This window comes from Dasypus novemcinctus, chromosome 27 (assembly GCF_030445035.2).
Source record: "Dasypus novemcinctus isolate mDasNov1 chromosome 27, mDasNov1.1.hap2, whole genome shotgun sequence".
Classification (NCBI taxonomy): Eukaryota; Metazoa; Chordata; class Mammalia; order Cingulata; family Dasypodidae; genus Dasypus; species Dasypus novemcinctus.
In genome coordinates, this window is record NC_080699.1 from 38881245 (window position 1) to 38901160 (window position 19916).

General features: G+C 36.6%; 1 protein-coding gene across 5 annotated transcripts in view; it reads right to left on the reverse strand.

The window, feature by feature from the left end:
* ARHGAP32 (Rho GTPase activating protein 32) overlaps positions 1–19916 on the reverse strand; it is a 326449-nt gene that overhangs the window by 17642 nt on the left and 288891 nt on the right. For all 5 annotated transcript variants that reach the window (XM_058289085.2, XM_058289083.2, XM_058289084.2 and 2 more), the window contains 6 exons: positions 14678–14827; positions 9772–9874; positions 8276–8420; positions 7501–7583; positions 747–854; positions 479–624 (listed from right to left, as the gene is read on the reverse strand). In XM_058289085.2, coding sequence (XP_058145068.1) covers positions 479–624; positions 747–854; positions 7501–7583; positions 8276–8420; positions 9772–9874; positions 14678–14827 — 735 coding nt within the window. The remainder of the gene's footprint in view (positions 1–478; positions 625–746; positions 855–7500; positions 7584–8275; positions 8421–9771; positions 9875–14677; positions 14828–19916) is intronic.

Consider the following 19916-nt stretch of genomic DNA (forward strand, 5'->3'; position numbering starts at 1 on the left):
TTGTTTTAAATTTTTTTCATTAACAGTTTTAAATGGCAAAAATAATAGGGTTTTATATTGAGGAATAGAAAGTGACATACCAAGTTGTTAACACTGAATATTTTAAAATTCTTTAAGGAGTTAAACTGTTCTCCTTCCTTAAAGGATACCAGGAAAGGCCATCACTCAGCTATCTTTAGTTTTGAGAAGAATTTCTCTTCTGCTCCATATAACAATCTTTATATACATCAGATAACAGGTGATGTATTATTTTTTTAAATGTGTCATGAATTTAGATGATATATAGTGTTCTAATATGTAGCATTCACTAAGTATACATAGACTGTTAAATTGTACATTTTAGAAAACAGCCAGATGCTAGCTGCATTCTCCCAATGACTTATTTTTTTTGAAGTTACATAGAAAATCCACAGCCTCCATTTTTAAAGTAAGTTTAGATACATGTTCCTGGAATAGGCAGACTCAGTTTTGCCCTTACCTGCCCCTTCCTGAATGACTGCACTGATTTTGCAACTAAAGAGAACATCCACATGATTGAGGATAAATTCAACCACCACAGACTGAATTCTCACTTCCATGAAAGCGGCTGTTCCACTGAAGCAGGCAGATTCTATCTGTTTTGACCTGTGAGGTAAACAACATTCTCGTCAGTGTCACCAGGACAGCAGTCACTCAACAGGAATATTTTAAAATATAAATGACACTGTACTGCTTCTACTTAAGGTCATAAGTTAAATGTAAATTACCTTAGCAGGTTTGGAGCCCAAACAATAGCTAAGTTTTTTGCATGCATATTTGTGATGGAACAATAGTCAGCTAGAAGAGACAAGTGTCTCATCAGGAATTCCAGGGTTCTGAAAAATGAATACAACATATCAAGAGAAAGAAATATTACATACCAGTTTAGACCAGAAAAGCCCCACTAATCAATTTGTAAGTTTTCAAAAGAAAGCAAAATGGAAAAAGAGACCATACAAATCCCAAGAAATATTTTTGCTACCTATTAAGGTTTGAGTATTATTATTACTACAGAACTGTAAAGAGAATATTACAGATAGAGAGCAGGGGTTCTTAAATCTTTTTTGTTCCATAGGCCCCTTTGCCATTCAGGTGAAAACCATGGACCCCTTACAAAGTCCATGCTATACTGTGTGTTATAATATTTAATAAATATATCACACCTGTACCCACAAGAAAAATGTTTTCATGAATTTTCAATTCAAGCTCATGGACCCCCTGAAATCTTTCCATGGACCCCTTTGGGGGTCTCTGGACCTTTGGTTAAGAACCCTTAATACAGAATATGATAATTTCATCGGAAAATAGGGAAAAAGGCCTCAGTTAAATACAGTAAGAAACAAAACACTGACAACAGACTCTAAGAAAACTAGCCTTAGTTTTTAAAAGGCCTTTAGGATTATTTACTCTTGGTTGTTAGGTCTCTAGTTTCAGGGATACCAGTGAAATGAACTCTCAGCAAAAGCTAATTTAGGGACCAGGTGATACTGTAAATTTATTCTAATAGTGAAAATATATAAAGAACTGTTACAACTCAACAACAAAATTAAAAAATGGGCCAAAGACTTGAACAGACATTTCTCCGAAGAAGTATATAAATGGCCAAAAAGCACATGGAATGATGCTCAACATCATCAGCCACTAGAGAAAAGCAAATCAAACCCACAATGAGATGACATTTCATACTCAGCAGAATGGCTACTATTTAAAAAGAAGAAAAGTAAAGGTTGGAAAGGATGTAAAGAAGTAGGAACCCTCATCCATTGCTGGTTCCTCAGAAAGTTAAGTACAATCCCATAGTTTTAACTATGTACTACAATTAATATTTTCATTATAATAATATTGTTTCATCAATTATAATAAAGGTACTACACTGATGCAAAACTTTAATAATAGGGAAAACTGCACTGGGGGGCATATGAGAGCTCTGTACTTTGCATGATTTTCCTGTAAACCTACAAAAATTCTAATACACAGAAAAAAAAATTTAATGTTAATGTAGAATTTTTATCAGGGAGCCATGAGGGTGAGAACTTTCATATCTGGCAGATGGGAGTGCAAGTGTATAAACCTTTGTGGATAGCAATTTGGATAACGCTATAGGTTGGGAGTAAAATGTTAAGATCTTTTGATTTCCAAGAATTCTTCTGTCAGACTTTTATTCTAAAAAATAATCTAAATTTCCCCCAAAAAATCATGTAAAAGGATGAATTTCAAAGTAATGTTCAAAACTGAAAGCAAAACACAATACAACATGTAAGTAGTTTAAATATGCAAAACAATTCTGTATTAGTTCCTACCCCAAACAAATACCCTTTATAAAAACCAACCGATTTCTGGTATTTTGCATCAGCACCCCTTTGTCTGACTAATATACCGAGTCTACTTAAAACAATTCTGTATTGGCTCCTACCCCAAATAAATACCCTTTATAAAAACCGATTTCAGGTATTTTACATCAGCACTCCTTTGGCTGACTAATACACCTAGTCTACTTAAAACAATTCTTTTTTTCTGTATTAGTCAGCCAAAACGGTGCTGATTCAAAATACCAGAAATCAGTTGGTTTTTATAAAGGGTATTTATTTGGGGAAGGAGCTTTCAGATACCAGGCCATAAAGCATAGGCTACTTCCCTCACCAAAGTCTGTTTCCACATGTTGGAGCAAGATGGCTGCCGACGTCTGCCAGAGTTCAGGCTTCCTGGGTTCCTCTCTTCCCAGGGCTTGCTTCTCTTTCCTCTCTGTGCTTATTTCCTGGGGCTTCGGCTAAAGACTTCAGCATCAAACTCTAACATCAAAACTCCAGCATCGAAAAGCCTCCAACTCTGTCCTTTGCCATGTCTTTTACCTGTGAGTCCCCACCCATCAAGGGGCAAGGACTCAATGCCCTACCGATGTGGCCCAATCAAAGCCCTAATCATAATTTAATCACACCCAGGTACAGACCAGTTTACAAACACAACCCAATATCTATTTTTGGAATTCATAACTACATCAAACTGCTACACTAGTCAATACAGTATATATGAAAAACATATTGTAGGCTATGTATGCGATTTACAATATATAGAAGGAAAGATATGTAATGTTCATTAGGGAAATTTAGATGGCAAGAGAGCTATATATATATCAGTAGGAGAAATATTACTGTAGAAGAAATACTAAATGCATATATATTATAGGAAAATATATACTATGGGGGAGGAAATATAATAGATAATAAGATGGTAGAAAAGCTATGCATATCAATATAGCAGGGAATATATAAATATAAATATGCATAAATGTGTATATTCATATATAGCTATAATAATATAGCACAGTAAATAGGTGGATATACAAAGTAGGCGATGATGATGATGAAAGTTAACACATAAATAGCACAATTTAACATGCATTATTCTACTTGTTCTTTAATTTTCACAACAACACTATGAGAAAGGTACTATTATTCTGTCTATTTTATAGATGATGAAACTGAGCCCAGAGAAATAAAAGGAACTTGCCCAAGGTCACACAGGTAATGCAGGCAGTTTGGTGGAGAGTCTGGCTGCATTATACTGGCTACAGCATATAGACAGCTACTATATATAGTAGGAAATATGAATACCCTACATAGTAAGGGAGAAATATAGATAAAATAGAGCAGGAGATAGAGATAAAATATGTATTAAGAGATGGTATATTGGGAAGCGGACTTGGCCCAGTGGTTAGGGAGTCCGCCTGCCACATGGGAGGTCCTCAGTTCAAACCCCGGGCCTCCTTGACCCGTGTGGAGCTGGCCCACGCACAGTGCTGATGCGCGCAAGGAGTGCCGTGCCACGCAGGGGTGTCCCCTGCATAGGGGAGCCCCACGCGCAAGGAGTGCGCTCCATAAGGAGAGCCGCTCAGCGTGAAAGAAAAGTGCAGCCTGTCCAGGAATGGCGCCACACAAAAAGAGAGGTGATGCAGTGAAAAAGAAACACAGATTCCCGGTGCCACTGATAAGGATAGAAGCAGTCACAGAAGAACACACAGTGAATGGACACAGAGAACAGACAATGCAGGGGGGGAGGGGAGAGAAGGGCGGGAAATAAATTTAAAAAATAAATCTTAAAAAAAGAGACGGTATATTTAGTGTAATTTCTGGTAGTTTTATGCTTTTTGCTTGATTTCCCTGTTTTTGCTTGGCCTCCAAGTGTAGTGCTGAAGCGCCGTCTGGTGCTCCTGTGTGCAAGAACACTCTGATGTGCCAAAACACTTGTACTAGATAAGCTCTGTCCAGGCATGAGTTATACAGCTGTCGGTAATACTTCACCACATGAGGAATATATGGAATTTCTATGACATACATAAGAGCATCTTCACATAGTACATATATATCTATATGCTGACACAGTCCTTTGTTCCTAAGGTTCTCTCAAGGCTAGCCGGTACTCTGAATTCTCTGTAGAACGTACTGATTGATGCCCAGAACACAGTGACTTTTTCTCCTACCAGATTTCTCTGTGGTATCCCTGAACCTTTGGCTAGCATCATTTGACTTGTAGATTTACTTAGAATCAAGTCTAAATATTTCCATAACTGTTTGTACAATGTTATTTTATTAATTACATAGTTTAATTAAATACCATGAGTAGTTATAAAACACGATTTTTAAAAAAGAATTTTTCTTATTTGTTTACTTATTTCCATGAAACTTCAGCTGAATGCAAAGTCTTGATAAGGATGAATTGTCCAGAAAAGAATGAGGAAGAAACACTGTGAGAACAATTTAAAACAAAACAAAATCTACAGTTGCCAGTAATATCCTTGTAGAGAGAAGAGAATGTAACCATGAAACAAGTACAGTATGCTGTAAGGTAAGAACATTCAGAAAAATAAACAAAATGGGGGTAGGGTGGTGATGATGAAAGAAAGAAAAAAGTTCTTGGCAAGAAAAAGTTAAAAAAAAAATCAATAGATAGACTGGAGGAAATCCGTATGTGGAAATTAGGAAAGAGAAGGCAAGAAAATTAAAAGATTACTTGGAGAATGAATAGAGAAAAGGAATGGAGTTTAAGTTGCAAGTAAATAAGTAATACAAGAAAATTTCCAATAGAGTGCCCAGGCAAAGAATGAAAAACAAAAAAGCACACACAGCAAGATATGTTCTAAGTTTTAAAGCATACAGAAAGGATAAAAACAAACCAAAGCAGGTCATATAAAAATATAATCAGACTACCTCTGCAGCAGCTTTTTAAAAATTTTATTTTAGTAGACAATGGAGCAATACCATCAAAATTAAGAGAAAAAAAGATATTTAAAGACTAAAATTTTATAGCCAATTAACAATCAAGTGCAAGAAAAGAGTAGGAGCATTTTCATATATCGAGGTCTCAAGAAATTTACCTTTCACATCCCTTTTTTTCAGCAAGCTACTGAAGATGTACACTACAGAAGCAGGGAGTAAAATCAAGAAAGACACAATATTCAGAAAACAAGCTAATTTATGAAAGAGGCGAAGGGAATTTCCAGGATGAGGGTAAAGGATTGACAGCTACATTGTAGGTTCAGAGAACAATTAGTAGTCTGGATTGAAGCAGGGGAACAGAAGGCCCTAGGAGAGATGTTTTCATGAGGAAAAAAAAGAAGAAAGCCTGCTTAGTATGCTAGAACCTACGGAGAGAAGATGTATAATTCCATTAGAGAATGTGGAAAATAAACTAGTGATAAATACAGAGAAACTTAGCAAGTCAAAATGGATCCTCCATGGAAAACATAAAAAAACTGTATCAGAGAGGAAATTTATTCCAGTATACTACCAGGTATAGTTGTGAATAATAGTTACAAAGCCATTAGAATGCAAACACTGCACATCCCCTGAACTCAAATGCTGCTATAACTAGACTGAAGATGAAGGAAGAGGATGTGTGTGGTTGTGTGGTACTGAGGGGAGGTGGCTATAAGAGAGCGAAATCCTCAGTAACAGCTAATAATACCTAAAAACAAAAAATTAGGGAACAGTAATATAAGCATGCTACTTAGGAACCAAGGATTGAGAGTCATGATTTCTATGAAAGAGAAATTGGAAATGAGGAGGTATGAAGCAGGCAAGTGCTGTTTTTCATTGTCAGCTTTGCATGCCATTTGTCTTTTTACAATCATGTATATGATATATGGATTTTTTTTTTCAGTTTAAGAAAAACGGTATTTTTACATGGTACCGCAAAATTACTAAATCAAGAAGCCTAGGATTAAACTTAGTCATTCATCTTGCTACGCTTTTATTTAAAAAATAAAATAAAATAAAATAAAATAGTAAAGGTCTGGTTTATTTACACATTTTCTCTCATTTTATCATTAAAACAAAATGCTCTTAAGAAAGTATTTTTAGTATTCATTTTATAGAGAGGGAAACGGATACTCAGAGAGGAGATCACATAGCTAATAAGACAAGGATGTGGGAATTTAGACACAGGTCTATTGGACTCCAAACGATAATATTCTTGATATCACAGGAGGTTAAAGAGTTAAAAAAAGTTCTTGTCCCCCTTAAAAATATTCTTCAAATAATTGTGTATTGATTTTTTTTCTCTTCAACCTTCTCTTTCACAGTTAAATACCTTAATTTCTTTGGGCTTGCCTCAGAAAAGCTCTTTAATTTTCTTTCTTTTTTCCCCAATGGGTCTATAGACCTCTTAGAGTTCCTCACATTTTTCTTAAAACAAGCTATGTTAACAAGACAATGAATCAACGATAAGTTATCATCTGGCTATTGATTATCAAGCATTTGTATCTATAGTGCTGGTTTTTAAAAGTGTATGATGACTTTTAATGTTGATTAAAACTTTTAGCGCTGATTTAGTGCTGCATTTAATGCTATTTTCAAAGTATATAAGAGCAATGTCATTTTTTAAAATTCAGCACAAAAATGCTTAATTTGTGAATTACTAGAACAGCTGCTAAATTTAATTTCTTTGTCAATAATTGAACTTTAAAAATTTATCTTTTGTTTTTTTTTTCATATAATTATCCACAGTTCATGTTTTTCTTACTCTCATTAAATGGTAAGGTCATTTTCTATTTTATTCTCATCTTCTGAGACATAACAATATTTCTGAGAGTCCAAACTAATATAAAATTACTTTTAAAAACAATAACAAAGCCAATAAACAGCAGCAACATGGAAAAAAACCCCACAAAATAACAAAATCAATAAATAGCAGCAACTACATGAAAAAAAACCCCACAAAAACAGGCTTAGTCAGCCATTCATTTGTTCATTCATTCATTTCTTCATTGAACATTTAAGTATCGATTAGATTTCAAGCACTGAGCTGGGCAGCAGGGATACAAAGACATATAAATAAATACAAAGAAAAATGTATATAATGAATAAAATTTATTCTAAAATAATTGAACTCCAAGAAGTTTAAAAAGAAACACAAAAAGAAAAACCAGTTTTCTTTTGCATTAACCAACTTACACCTTTGGCTGGTATTTTGCGTCAGGCGGTTTACCTGTAGTGTGGCGGGGGGAGCTGCTGGATGACGTCGTGGATTTTTATCAGCCTTTCTTCATCTGTTGCTGCTGAAACAGCATCCTGTAACAGTCATAATGGAAAATAAACCAGTAATCCTGGCAAAACTGAACGTCCTTCACTTAAAATTCTCTTTTCATTCTGAGATTAGTTGACTTTACTCTTTGATGCTAAACTAAGAAACACGACATAGTATCAAAAAACTTAAATTTATGTAGACAGAGAAATCTATAAAAATATAATTTTTTAAAAGCTTGATGGTAAACAATATTATGGAAAATAAGATTAGTGGCTCAAAGTTAGAAACTAAAGGAATGACAATGTGAAAATAGCAAAGACCATAGACCAGTTAGCAATGATTTTTTTTTTAAAGAGTCAGTTTAGCTCTAGAACTATTTCTTATATGTGACCAAACCAATCTTTACATGTTCTGTACAAAAATTACAACAAAATGGGAAATTAATACTTAATAGGTACAGAGTTGTTGTTTCAGCCCATGACATAATCTTGGTAATGGAAGACTGTGATAGTAACACAACTTTAAGAATGTAATTATTACCACTGAAGTGTACACTTGAAAACAGTAAAAATGGGAAATATTTTGTTACATATGTTACCACAATAAAAAATATATATTTGTGTACTTTTCGAAATGCATGTTATACTTTATACTGAAATTAAAAAACAAAAACAAAAACAGACATGAAAAACAAAGCTCCAAAATGAACTTGATTCAAAACTGAGGTTGTACTTACAGAAAATTTCTCATATAGTTGGTAAGTAAGCAAAGGGTTTGGGAGTTCTCGGAAATACAGCTTACACAGGGAGCCAACAGAATGGATATCTTGAACGTAAGGTTCTTTTGTCAGGTCGGGAACATGTTCAGAGTCAAATTCATGGCTAAGAAAAACAGTAGTAAGAAAAACAAACCACATTATTTTTTTGAAGGAAAGCAAATACATGACTTAAAAAACAGAGAAAAGGCCAAAAGTGCTAGCCTCTAACTAAATGAGTTAACATTTTCTTCAAATGAGATTATTTAAGTTATATTTGTAATTCAGCTGTAATTGGATGTCTGGTCATAAGACAGGAAACTTTCTATGTGGAAATTAAGGTTGTAGCTTTACCATTAAAATTGGCAACAGTCTCTGAAGCTCAAATGCTTAACAAATGAGCAGCTTCTTAGCACATCAATCTAAAAATGAGATGGTCTGAATATCTAGTATTTTGGCAATTCTTGGAAATTATGTTTGATTGGCAGCTGACCTATGAACAACTCTGCACAGAAAATCTTCATATTCAGCTGTATAGTTTAGGAACCCTTTACTGAAGAGAGAAAAGGAAGCCAGAAACGATATGAAGCAATTCCCAGCAATGGCCCTGTTTTCATAGACAGTAAAACCTGTACCATTAAAGTTACAGAAGTAAAAGTTGTGCTTAGAATACTAGAGTAGCTTAAGCTTCAGGAGTTTAACATTAATTAAAGAGTAGAGTAGCTTCAGGAGTTTAACATTAATTCACCTAAAGGACAATCTACATATGAGATGTACTGTGTCTGAAACTAAAAAATGAAACTGTCTCTCCTGCAGCAACCAAATTAGTACTTTCTAAACATGTATTCCTGAAAACAGGCAGTCTTCAGAGATGAGCTCCGAAGCGCATAATCTATAGTCTATAGTCAATTAAAACTCTTAGGGTAAACAGCAATTACTGTGCCATCACAGTGAAAAAGAAAGGATAATGACAGATAAGGAACAGACCAGTTTTCAAAAGATCAAGTGAACATAAAATGTCTATTGCTGGTGTATAGAAACTACTACTTTAGTTCCTAGGAAGATATTGGGGGATGATGTGGAATACGTAACATGCACATTTGAGAGCAGAGCACAGAATTAGGAGCAAAGGAGATTAGAAACTGTTTCAATCCTATCAATTCTAATTAAGAACTAAAGAATAATTCTATCATAATGTACATTGCATCTTTCATGGGTTCAGAAGTGTCTCAATTTGCTAAAACCTTCAAACAGCAACAGTGCAAAGAGACAAAATAGAAGTATTGATAAAGTTAAGGAGGAATGTTTTTCTGGTATTACAGAGGGAGACATGCCATTTAGGGAAAAATACACGCGAACAATATGGATATTATTTCCTATCTTATCTAAACTATCTTACTGAAAATTAGGGTTATTGAAGTGACTCAAATTTGATGAGTTACATGAATGAAAAAGAGAAAGGCCATATAAAGTTTTACCGAAGTCTCTGGATATTGGAGGCCACGCCAGAAAGACGATATATTCCATCGACAATGCCATACCTCTCAATGAATGCTGTACAGCTTTGAAGAACCTGGGGTACTACAGAGAAATTTAAAGGCATAGATATGGTATTCACTGAGAACTTCTTAGTTTTCATAAGTGAAATAAAATTTGTCAAAGTTAAAAGAGGTAATCTACTACATAAAATGAAGAAGGTGTATTATTTAATTTCACATCTAAACTAGATAATTAGTTTCTGAATAATCAGCACTGGCTTTATCTGACAACATTTAGGTAACTGAAAGAGTTCATATATTATTAGGATAATTCTCTAAGATCTCTTGTATTATACTTGTTTACTCAAGTTAAAACAGTAAGGTGAATATGCTAGATTAAAAATAGAGCTGTCCAGATGGATTCCACACATAGCAGATGGATATATAAAGTTAAACGCATACCCCAAATACCATAATTGCCTATAAGTGCTTCAATTTTTTACTTCTAACAAAGTTTATTTTAGTCTTTCATAGCTAATGCTAATTCAAACTGTAGTCAATAAACAAAACAACAACATAATGCAAAAGGCAAAGCAATTTCAAATAGATGATATCTTTTCATTTCCTTCCCTCTTTACATTAAATTACTGCTGCTTTGACTTCATCTTACCAGCTCTTCGCAGAGGGCGCTCTAAGAGTATGTAGGAAGGAAAGAAGGGTACTCTCTTTGATTACTTCAGTGAATATCTGACATAAAAGAATGGCCAGTCTGGGATCTATGGTCCAGAACAAAACTTTCAAAGTATTTGATAAAAAATATATAACCACTCAAAGATATCCAATAACTGAAAATTCAGAGTCATCTGCAATGCAGATTAGTAAACCTTAGACTTTAAGTAACTGTGTTCAACTGACAGGGTTAAATTCCTGAAACAATTACTTGACAGTGGTTAAAACAGGAAATTGAGTTGCATATATGTTATTACAATTAAAAAGTTTCTTTAAAGACCCCTTAAAAGAAATGCGTGTTTTAAAAGAACAAATTATTTGGTTTGCAAAGAACTACTAAAGTAGTGATAAAACATTCAGAGTGGCAAATGAACCAAGTAAGACCTTTTAATAAGTTAATATTTTAGCTAATATAGTTCAGATACATAGGTATTATTATATTGTTCCTTTACTGTCACAACGGACTCCTCCCTGGTTTTCTGGCCTTCTGTTGTCCTTTCTGAAGTCCATCCCTTAAATTCTGTTAGATCCTATTATTTACTTAAAACTCCTTGGCTTTGAATATATATAGATATTTAAAAGCAGATAATATTATTGAGCACTTATTATGTGCCAGCTAAATAATTTACAATGGATACTCATTTAATCTTTACATACATACTATGGGGAAGGTACTATACTACCATTATTCCCATTTTATGGAAAGGAAACTGAAGCTTAGAGTTAAAATTTTACCCAATGGTGAGTAGGAAACCAATAGCAGAAGTGAGATTCTAACTCCAGAAGTTCAACTATTGAGCCAATACTTTAGACTTCTGCAAAATTCTGCTTAGTATGTAAGGTCATTCACACTCAATTTACTATTACCAGAGTTCTCGGTCTCACAACTCTAGGCCATAGTAAGTCTCGCCTTGGGCCATGCGAACCAGTCATTCTCTAACTCATCTGCAAAACAATTTTCTCTACCTGAACTCTCCCTCTACCACTGTCTTCATAAAGAAAACTCGTGACTGTTTTCGCAACCCAGCTCAACTATCATCCTAGGCAAGCCTTCTCTGAATCCCCGCAGCAGAGGCAGCTGCAGTGCTATGTGGTATGAGCTCACAGAGCCATGCCATCTGAATTACCACTTAGTTCAGACCACTACTACCACTTCTTCAGACTGTGGGTTTTTTTTTTTTTTTTTGAGACCAAAACCCTCATTTTATTTTATTTTTCTTCTTTATTTTCTTTTAAATGTTACAATAAAAAAATACGAGGTCCACATAAACCCCGTACACCTCCTACCCCACTCCTCCCACGTCAACCACCTCTTCCATCATCGTGGCACATTCACTGCACCTGGTGAATACATTCTGGAGCACTGCTGCACCACATGGACAGTGGTCTACATTGTACTCTACACTCTCCCCCACTCTACCCAGTGGGCCATGGCAGGACACACAATGTCCAGCATCTGTCCCTGCAGCATCACCCAGGACAACTCCAAATCCCGAAAATGCCCCCACATCGTATCTCTTCTTCCCTCTCCCTACCCTCAGCAGCTACCATGGCCACTTTCTCCACATCAGTATTCCAATTTCTTCCCTTACTAATCAACAGTAGTTCCCCAGCAGAACACCAGTAAGTCCACTCTAATCGACAGACTGTGAGTTCTTAAAAGGGCACGAACCACACTTCTTTCATCTTGTACACCCAAAACCCAGGCGCACTGTCTCAACAAAAAGTACATTATTAGCAAATGAATGGATTTACAGGTACCCTGAGAGCCTGAAAAGGTTATCTGATCATGTCCAGCAGAGCAGGGATCTTAGCTTTTGTTTGGAACTGTACTCATTTTCACCTGTATGCATTCTGCCTCTAAAAATGCTCAAGACATATTTAGTAACAAGAGAGGGAATATGTGTATGCAGTGGAGATGCAGGGAAGGCAGAGGTGGGGGAGACTTTCTGTGGATTGAGTCTAATATATAAGCAATGTCTGCTTCAAAATGATATGCAATATATAAAGTATCTGTGCAAGAGCTTGAGCTCTACTTCTAATTGTTTCATCACTGATACCAGGAAAATTTCTTTTGCCCACTTTGAAGGAAATGTATTTATTGGGGAAATTAACAATTTCTTAAAGACAGGAAAACCAGGTGCTTTTTTTTTTCTAAAAAGATGCTTCTGGGGAGCAGATGTGACTCAGTGATTGAGTTTTGCTATCTGTACCTCTCTTTGTAAAAATTATATATTTATTTATACCTTTTCTCCATTATTCTTCTCATAAATCTATGAAAGCAACATTTCATCATATCCAAAGTGAATCTTTTCCCCCACTCTATGGCACCTTACATGTGTTATTTTTCATTATGTGGAAGTTACACATTTGAAGACATCTCTTCCTCTGTAAAATGTTTTTGCTTCAGGGTACGGAAACTATTATTCTCCATCTCCTTGATGACAAAATCATTTCTTGCTGGTATTCCTATATAAGTTTTAAAAAATACCTCTTTAATGCATTTGGCATTTCAGTGTGGCCTAAAGTGGAAATTTGTTTGTTTTCTAAATGCTGTATATTTATAAAAGTAACCCTTCCTAACAGCCTAGTTTTAAATCCAGACTTTTTCATAAGGATTCTTTTTTTTTTTTTTGATTTCTCTCCCCTTCCCCCCCAGTTGTCTGATCTCTGTGTCCATTCGCTGTGACTGCTTCTATCCTTATCAGCAGCACCAGGAATCTGTGTTTCTTTTCGTTGCGGCATCTTCTTGTGTCAGCTCTCTATGTGTGCGGCACCATTCTTGGGCACGCTGCACTTTGTTGCCTGCTGGGCAGCTCTCTTTACAGTGCGCACCTCCTGCGCATGGGGCTCCCCTATGCAGGGGACACCCCTGCATGGCAGGGCACTCCTTGCGCACATCAGCACTGCACATGGGCCAGCTCCACATGGGTCAAGGAGGCCCAGGGTCTGAATCGTGGACCTCCCATATGGTAGATGGACACCCTATCCATTGGGCCAAGTCCACTTCCCAAGGATTACTATCTGTAGTAAGAACTATTTCTCACTTACTATTCTAAGATGTGTTTCATTCACATCTCACTGTCTGCACTAATACTTTCTGTTTTTGACTATTGTTCTAATATCTGGTAAAGTTAGAGCTCTCCTATTCTAACTCTCATTGCTTTTTTTCCACAATGCTCTATTTTTCACAATGCTCTATGGTATTCTAGCTAGTCTATTTTCTCATTTGCATTTTGACCAGCTGCATAAGTAATCTTCAGGGTTTTTATTTGCCCATTTAATGTTTTTATAGGAACATTGTTAATATTATTTTCAGAATAACATCTGTTGAAAATAATATTTTGTCTTCTCTTTCAAGAAGCATTGTATAGTTTGCATTAAACTCATAATTCCACTGGCATTCTTTTACTAAGAAGGGCCTTTTATTTGGACTTGTTAGTGTTAATGGTATTTACCATGGTTTTATTAGAGGTCTTCTCAAAAGTCACAAAGGATATTTCTCATCGAGGTTCAGATTTTAATAAACCATCTTTTTCAGACACTTGTCAACATTCTAGGTATATACACCTCCTTAAAATTTGAATACCTCTGAAGGAAAAGGTAGAGGAAAGTGCTATCTAAAAAAAAAAAAAAAAAGGAAACTTTTTCCTTCCCTCTAAACCATCCACTTTCCCATCCATTCGTCTAACTACTGAATTCTTGATTCAGAATTTAATTTCCAGAGAAATAGATTTAATTAAAAAATTTTTTCTATAAAACCTGGAGGATGGGTTTTGGTTTTTTAACATATCAAAACCATGACTTTTTTTTTTCCCAAAAAAAGAAATTAAATAAACATTCTAGGATAAAAAGTGAAAGGGAAGAACTAGTAAAGAAGCTGGCAAATATTAAAATAAATACAATATAAGAGGGTCATTATACCTTTTGCATGAATGCCTTATTTTTTTCTAAACATCTCATAAGTTTCTCTGATGCCAAACTGCGTGTTTTAGACTTCTCTTTATATTTAGCTGTACTCAGCATGGCAATGAGTACCTGAGAAAGTTCAATAAATACTGCTGGACTGAAATGAAACAAATACCAGCTGCCTAATCTACTTTGTAATTGCTTATAGAAAACCAATATGGAGAGGTCAACAACTTAGATTATGAGTGTGTAACTTTTTTTCTTTTACCTTCAAAACCAGAATTCAGAAGGTGTTCCCCCAGGTCACAGCCAAACACCCTCTCTTTCAAAATGCCTCGCTGCTTCAGTTTCTGTTTTGACGGTCGAGACTTCATGAATGTGCGTAAGAAAGTAATGAGCTTGCCGTGCTTTTTAGACACTAAAAAGAGAGGAAAAATACCTTAGTTGTGTCAAGAAGTCACATTTCACTTAGAGTAAAAATAAACATATATAGCAGGCTGACTGCAAAATAATCCGTCACAAATACACTTAGTATTCTATAGGAAAGTTATAGCAGAAATTTAGGAAACAATTCCTTCATAAGTAACATCATAATCTCATGCTTTTTTCTCACCAGCCAGCGATTTTACTTGATAGGACTGTAGCAAAGTGAAGTATTGTAATCCGTTACTTTAAATAAAATTTGCTATAAATGTATATCTGAAGATGTGATATTAATATCAGTACCTGGGTTTTACTCTAAAATATTGCTGTTGCGATCATCAGAAAAAGGAAGACTTAAAATGATATAAATAAATGTGGTTTGCATTTCTAAAATATTTTACTTGGTGGTTAGAAATTTTCATTGCAAGCTATAATTTAGTAAGCAAAACTGTTAAAAAAAAAAAAAGTAACTCCTTCTTTCTGTTTTTACAAAGGGGGCAATGCCATGATGAAACAGAACACATTTAACCTAATGGGTATCTAAATATAAACATTTTAAAAATCTCCTATTAATAGTCACCTACTGTATACTTAAACACATCGTCTTAAATCCTTTTTTTCAGAACAAGGTGAGGTAAAAGTAAATATACAGTAATGTATTTCCACTGATCAAAATATTAGAGAGAAAATAGTGAAAAAATGTAAAGCTTGCATATCCCTAAGAAAGATGTCTTTTGCTGACAAGTGCAGCCGATAGGGAAAATTACTCTAAAAGTCAATTTACAACAAATATGAGCTCAGTAGTTAGTTGCAGGATAGAAGACCAAGTCACATGGCGCCAGGTAAGATCCCCGGGCGCCTACTGAATCCTGCTCTAGCTTCCTAAGTGAGGCCAAGCCTTACAGCACCCCCTAAATGAAGAAGCCTCCCGAGGGAACCTGCCCATCGGAGGTAGGTGGTAGCACAGACAGGCAGAGCAGATCGATTCCTTTTCATTTTCTGGGAAACTCTCCTGGCAGCCATAAGCACTTTTACTATAACGAGTAAGTGACTGCACTGGGGTGACCGGATGAGGACACTAAGGTAACTTTAGGGTGTTTTTAAATGCCAGTGAGGAAATAAACAGGGTGAACGGGGAATGATGTGGTAGGAAAGGACTATCTTGGATAGAGCAATCAGGGAAGGCATCTCTGAGGAAGTGATAACTGAGCTGGAAACAGAATGCAGTGAGTCAGGAAGACAGTGGCGCAAAGGAGGGTTGAAGAGGTAAGCAAAGGCCAGGCAGTGTCGCCATAATACGGACTGTGGGGCAGTGGATGTGGCTCTGTGGCTGGGCTCCCGCCTACCACACGGGAGGTCTGTGGTTCGGCTCCCAGTGCCTCCTAAAGACGACAGTGAACTGGAATGACAGGCAGGCACAGCAAGCTGACACAACAAGAGACACAAAAAGAAAAACATAATGAGAAACACAACAAAGCAGGGAGCTGAGGTTCCCGGTGCGTCCTAAAAGAGGACAAGCAAAACGGTGAACTGGCGCCACAGACAGACATGGCGAGGTGATACAACAAGATGACAACAAAAGAAGTAAGTGGAAAAACATAATGAGAGACAACAAAGCAGGGAATGGAGGTGGCTTGAGCAATTAGGCACCTCCCTCCCATATCAGAGTTCCTGGGTTCAGTTCCCCCAGTACCACTTAAAGAAACAAAGAAGATGAACAGACACTGCAAGAGTAAACAACGAGGGTGTGGGGAAAGATAAATAAATAAAATAAATCTTAAAAAAAAAAAAAAGGAAGGTGGATGTGATACAGTGAGAACTCACTGAACAGTTTTAATATTTTCAAAAGGTTATTTAAAAAATAACCAAGCCTGCTAAGTCGTCTTCTCTGTGAGTGTGTTGTAAGGATGGTCTCTACTCACTGCTATGAGTAATCTCCAGGATACACTGTTAAGTGTTTGAGAAAGCAAGGTAGAAAACAATATATTTAGTGCAAGTAAAGACAGAGAACACACACACACAAATTCATGAGGCCATATAAATACTTGTTCATATGTGCATATGTGTTTATTTTTACAAAAACAAATACAGGAACGAGAGGTGGGGAAAGTGAGGGCGAAGGTACAGGATGTGAGACTTCTCTCAGTATATCTCTTTATATAGCTATGACTGCATTATGTTAATGTTCTTTCTACAAGTTCAAATATCAATTTAAAAGATTAACAAATCAAATCCTAATATTAAAAATAATTTAAAAATATGTAATAGTATATCAAATCAGTAGGATATTCAGCAGAGAGAAAAGTAATTATTTAAATGACTTGTAAATGATTGCACATGCTTAGTGGGATATATCCTAAGGACAAAAAAATGGCAGAGATATCTTTACCTTCATTCAGCTATCTTATTATTGGGAATAATATTGGTAGCAAAATTCAGAAGAATTTTATACTAGTGGGAAAAAACAAATAGATAAATATATTAATGCAATCAGGAATGAAGATTTTCAGTGTGAGAGGAAAGAGACACAATTATAAAATCAAAGAAGTTAAAATACCTTGTAATGCTAACTTTGAATTGAAAGCATTGAGATGAACTGATTAATGCGCACATGCGCACACACACACAGCTAAGTGCTATCCACTGAAAGGCTTAGCAACAACAAACCATTGGCAATGACCACTCTTGACCTTGGGTCTATATTGTTAACTACCATTCTCCACTAAAATAAACCATGACTCCTTAAAGAAATGCCTGATTGCAAGTTAACAACAGAATGCAAAGCACAAGGTGAAAATGGGAAATCTTGTAACAGAAAGCAAGAAAATACCCAGAGATGGATGCCAAAGGATCCAGCTTGAAAGGACTCCCACTGGCCAAGACTGAGGATAATGTGAACATCGTTAAGAACACAATAATCAACTATCTACAACATCAAGAAAATAAACATCCATGAGCCCACAGTAACACTTCAAAAACGTGAACAAGGAAGGAAGGACAGGAGTGACAATTTTCAGCATAAGTGGAGCTGAAATGTTTAAAAAACTGAGGCAGGAGAGTGCCGTATTGATCTGGGTCCCTCAATAATACAGAAAGGAATATGGATTTTGTTTTCACATCAATTAGCAATATCACATCTGGAATTAGTGATATTAATTATCTATTAACCAGTAAACATGCACCTTCATAGTTAAAAGACAGCTATATGGAAAAAGATTTACAATCAAGATACTCTAACCAAAGACACATATACAATTAACATGACATTAGCCAGAGGACAGCCTGCGTAAAACTGGACTTTCCAGTAGACCTAAGGTAGCGCTGGTGCTGGCTCTGCTTTTTTGTTCTGATGTTAAGTTTGGCTCAAGAACAAGGAAACTTGGCTACCTTTCGCTGTTAGGGTTTAGTGCTCCTCAATAGTGACACACGGCCCAATTAACTACGGGCAGCAGAACAGCACAGGTGAAGGCACCTGGGGAGCGCCACTAGCGGCTATGTGCCCCCGTCTGCACTCAAGGCTTCTGGGAAAGTGTGCCCATGCGTGCGCAATTCTGGCTTCTACTCTGCGTGGGCGACCTCGCTTCCATTGCGTTTCTAAAAGCCACTCCTAAAAGCGTCAGGACCTTTGAATGTAAACTTGGAGAGGAGCGGGTGGGTGTGGTCTCTTCCTGCTAAGCTGTGGCTTGACCTGAGACCTGCCATCACTGACATTCACAGTGGTGACTAGACTTAAAGTCCTAAGTGGTTTCTCACTCATCAAAGTTAGAATACATACTTTTGGTGTTGTTTTTGTTGTCACAGGCATTCTAGGTCATTGTGGGAGAGATGGCTGTGGTGAGAAACTTGGTATCCACTGCCTATCAAGACTGATAAATTTCAGTGCTGTAGAAATTCTAAACAATAAAAATATCCGGTTTAACTACACTCAGATTTGAAGATCAAATAACACTTCCAAATAGAATTATCTTTTAATTTATACAGGCAGGTACTGAAATTTTTCCCCCCTGCTTAGATAATACGATGGTCAAAAGGAGCTTACATTTTAACTCACTCTGTCCCGAGATACAGTCATTGCCTTCCCATTCATATTAAATAGTAACTACCAATATTTTGAGGAGTGGAAAGATAAAATACTGTCAATTACATTAGAAGACTTCTACTGAGGAAGGTGAGTGGGATGGGGGGGTGGGTGTTTAGACAGTTACTATAAGCGCTTACAAAACTATTTCCATGGAGGAAAACTGGGATAAGGTCCATCAAACAGGCTGGATTCGAGACAGAAAAACGATAATAATGTTATCTGGACAGGTAACACAGACCGAGAGTAAAGCGCAAAACAGTACTTCCATAAAAGTAAATCCTACCATTTACATTCAAATTTCCTATTCGAGAGTCAAGATGCAATATAACCACAACACTGAATTCTTTCATCTTATTTTGACATGATAGATTTTTAAAAAAATTATTTTATTTTTTTATTTCTCTCCCCTTCCCCCCCCACCCCAGTTGTCTGTTCTCTGTGTCTATTTGCTGCGTTTTTTCTTTGTCCGCTTCTGTTGTCAGTAGCACTGGAATCTGTGTTTCTTTTTTTGCTGCGTCATCTTGCTGAGTCAGCTCTCCGTCTGTGTGTCGCCTTTCCTGGGCAGGCTGCACTTTCTTTCCCGCTGGGCGGCTCTCCTTACGGGGCGCACTCCTTGCGCATGGGGCTCTCCTACGCGGGGGACACCCCAGCGTGGCAGGGCACTCCCTGTGCGCATCAGCACTGCGCATGGGCCAGCTCCACACGGGTCAAGGAGGCCCCGGGTCTGAACCGCAGACCTCCCATGTAGTAGACAGACGCCCTAACCACTGGGCCAAGTCTGCTTCCCAGATAGATTTTTATAAGAAAATGCTTTTTTTTTCAAACCTGAGACAGACCCTAACAGGCCAGTCTTTCCAGTAGTTAAAAGCTTCAGCCGTATGGCACATAACTTCACTATCGGCCTGGTAAATCTTTATGATACCGATAAACCAGTTCAAAGGGATGTAATAAAAACAGGTGAATAACCACAGTGAACCCTGACATGGAGATGGGGACACAGGGT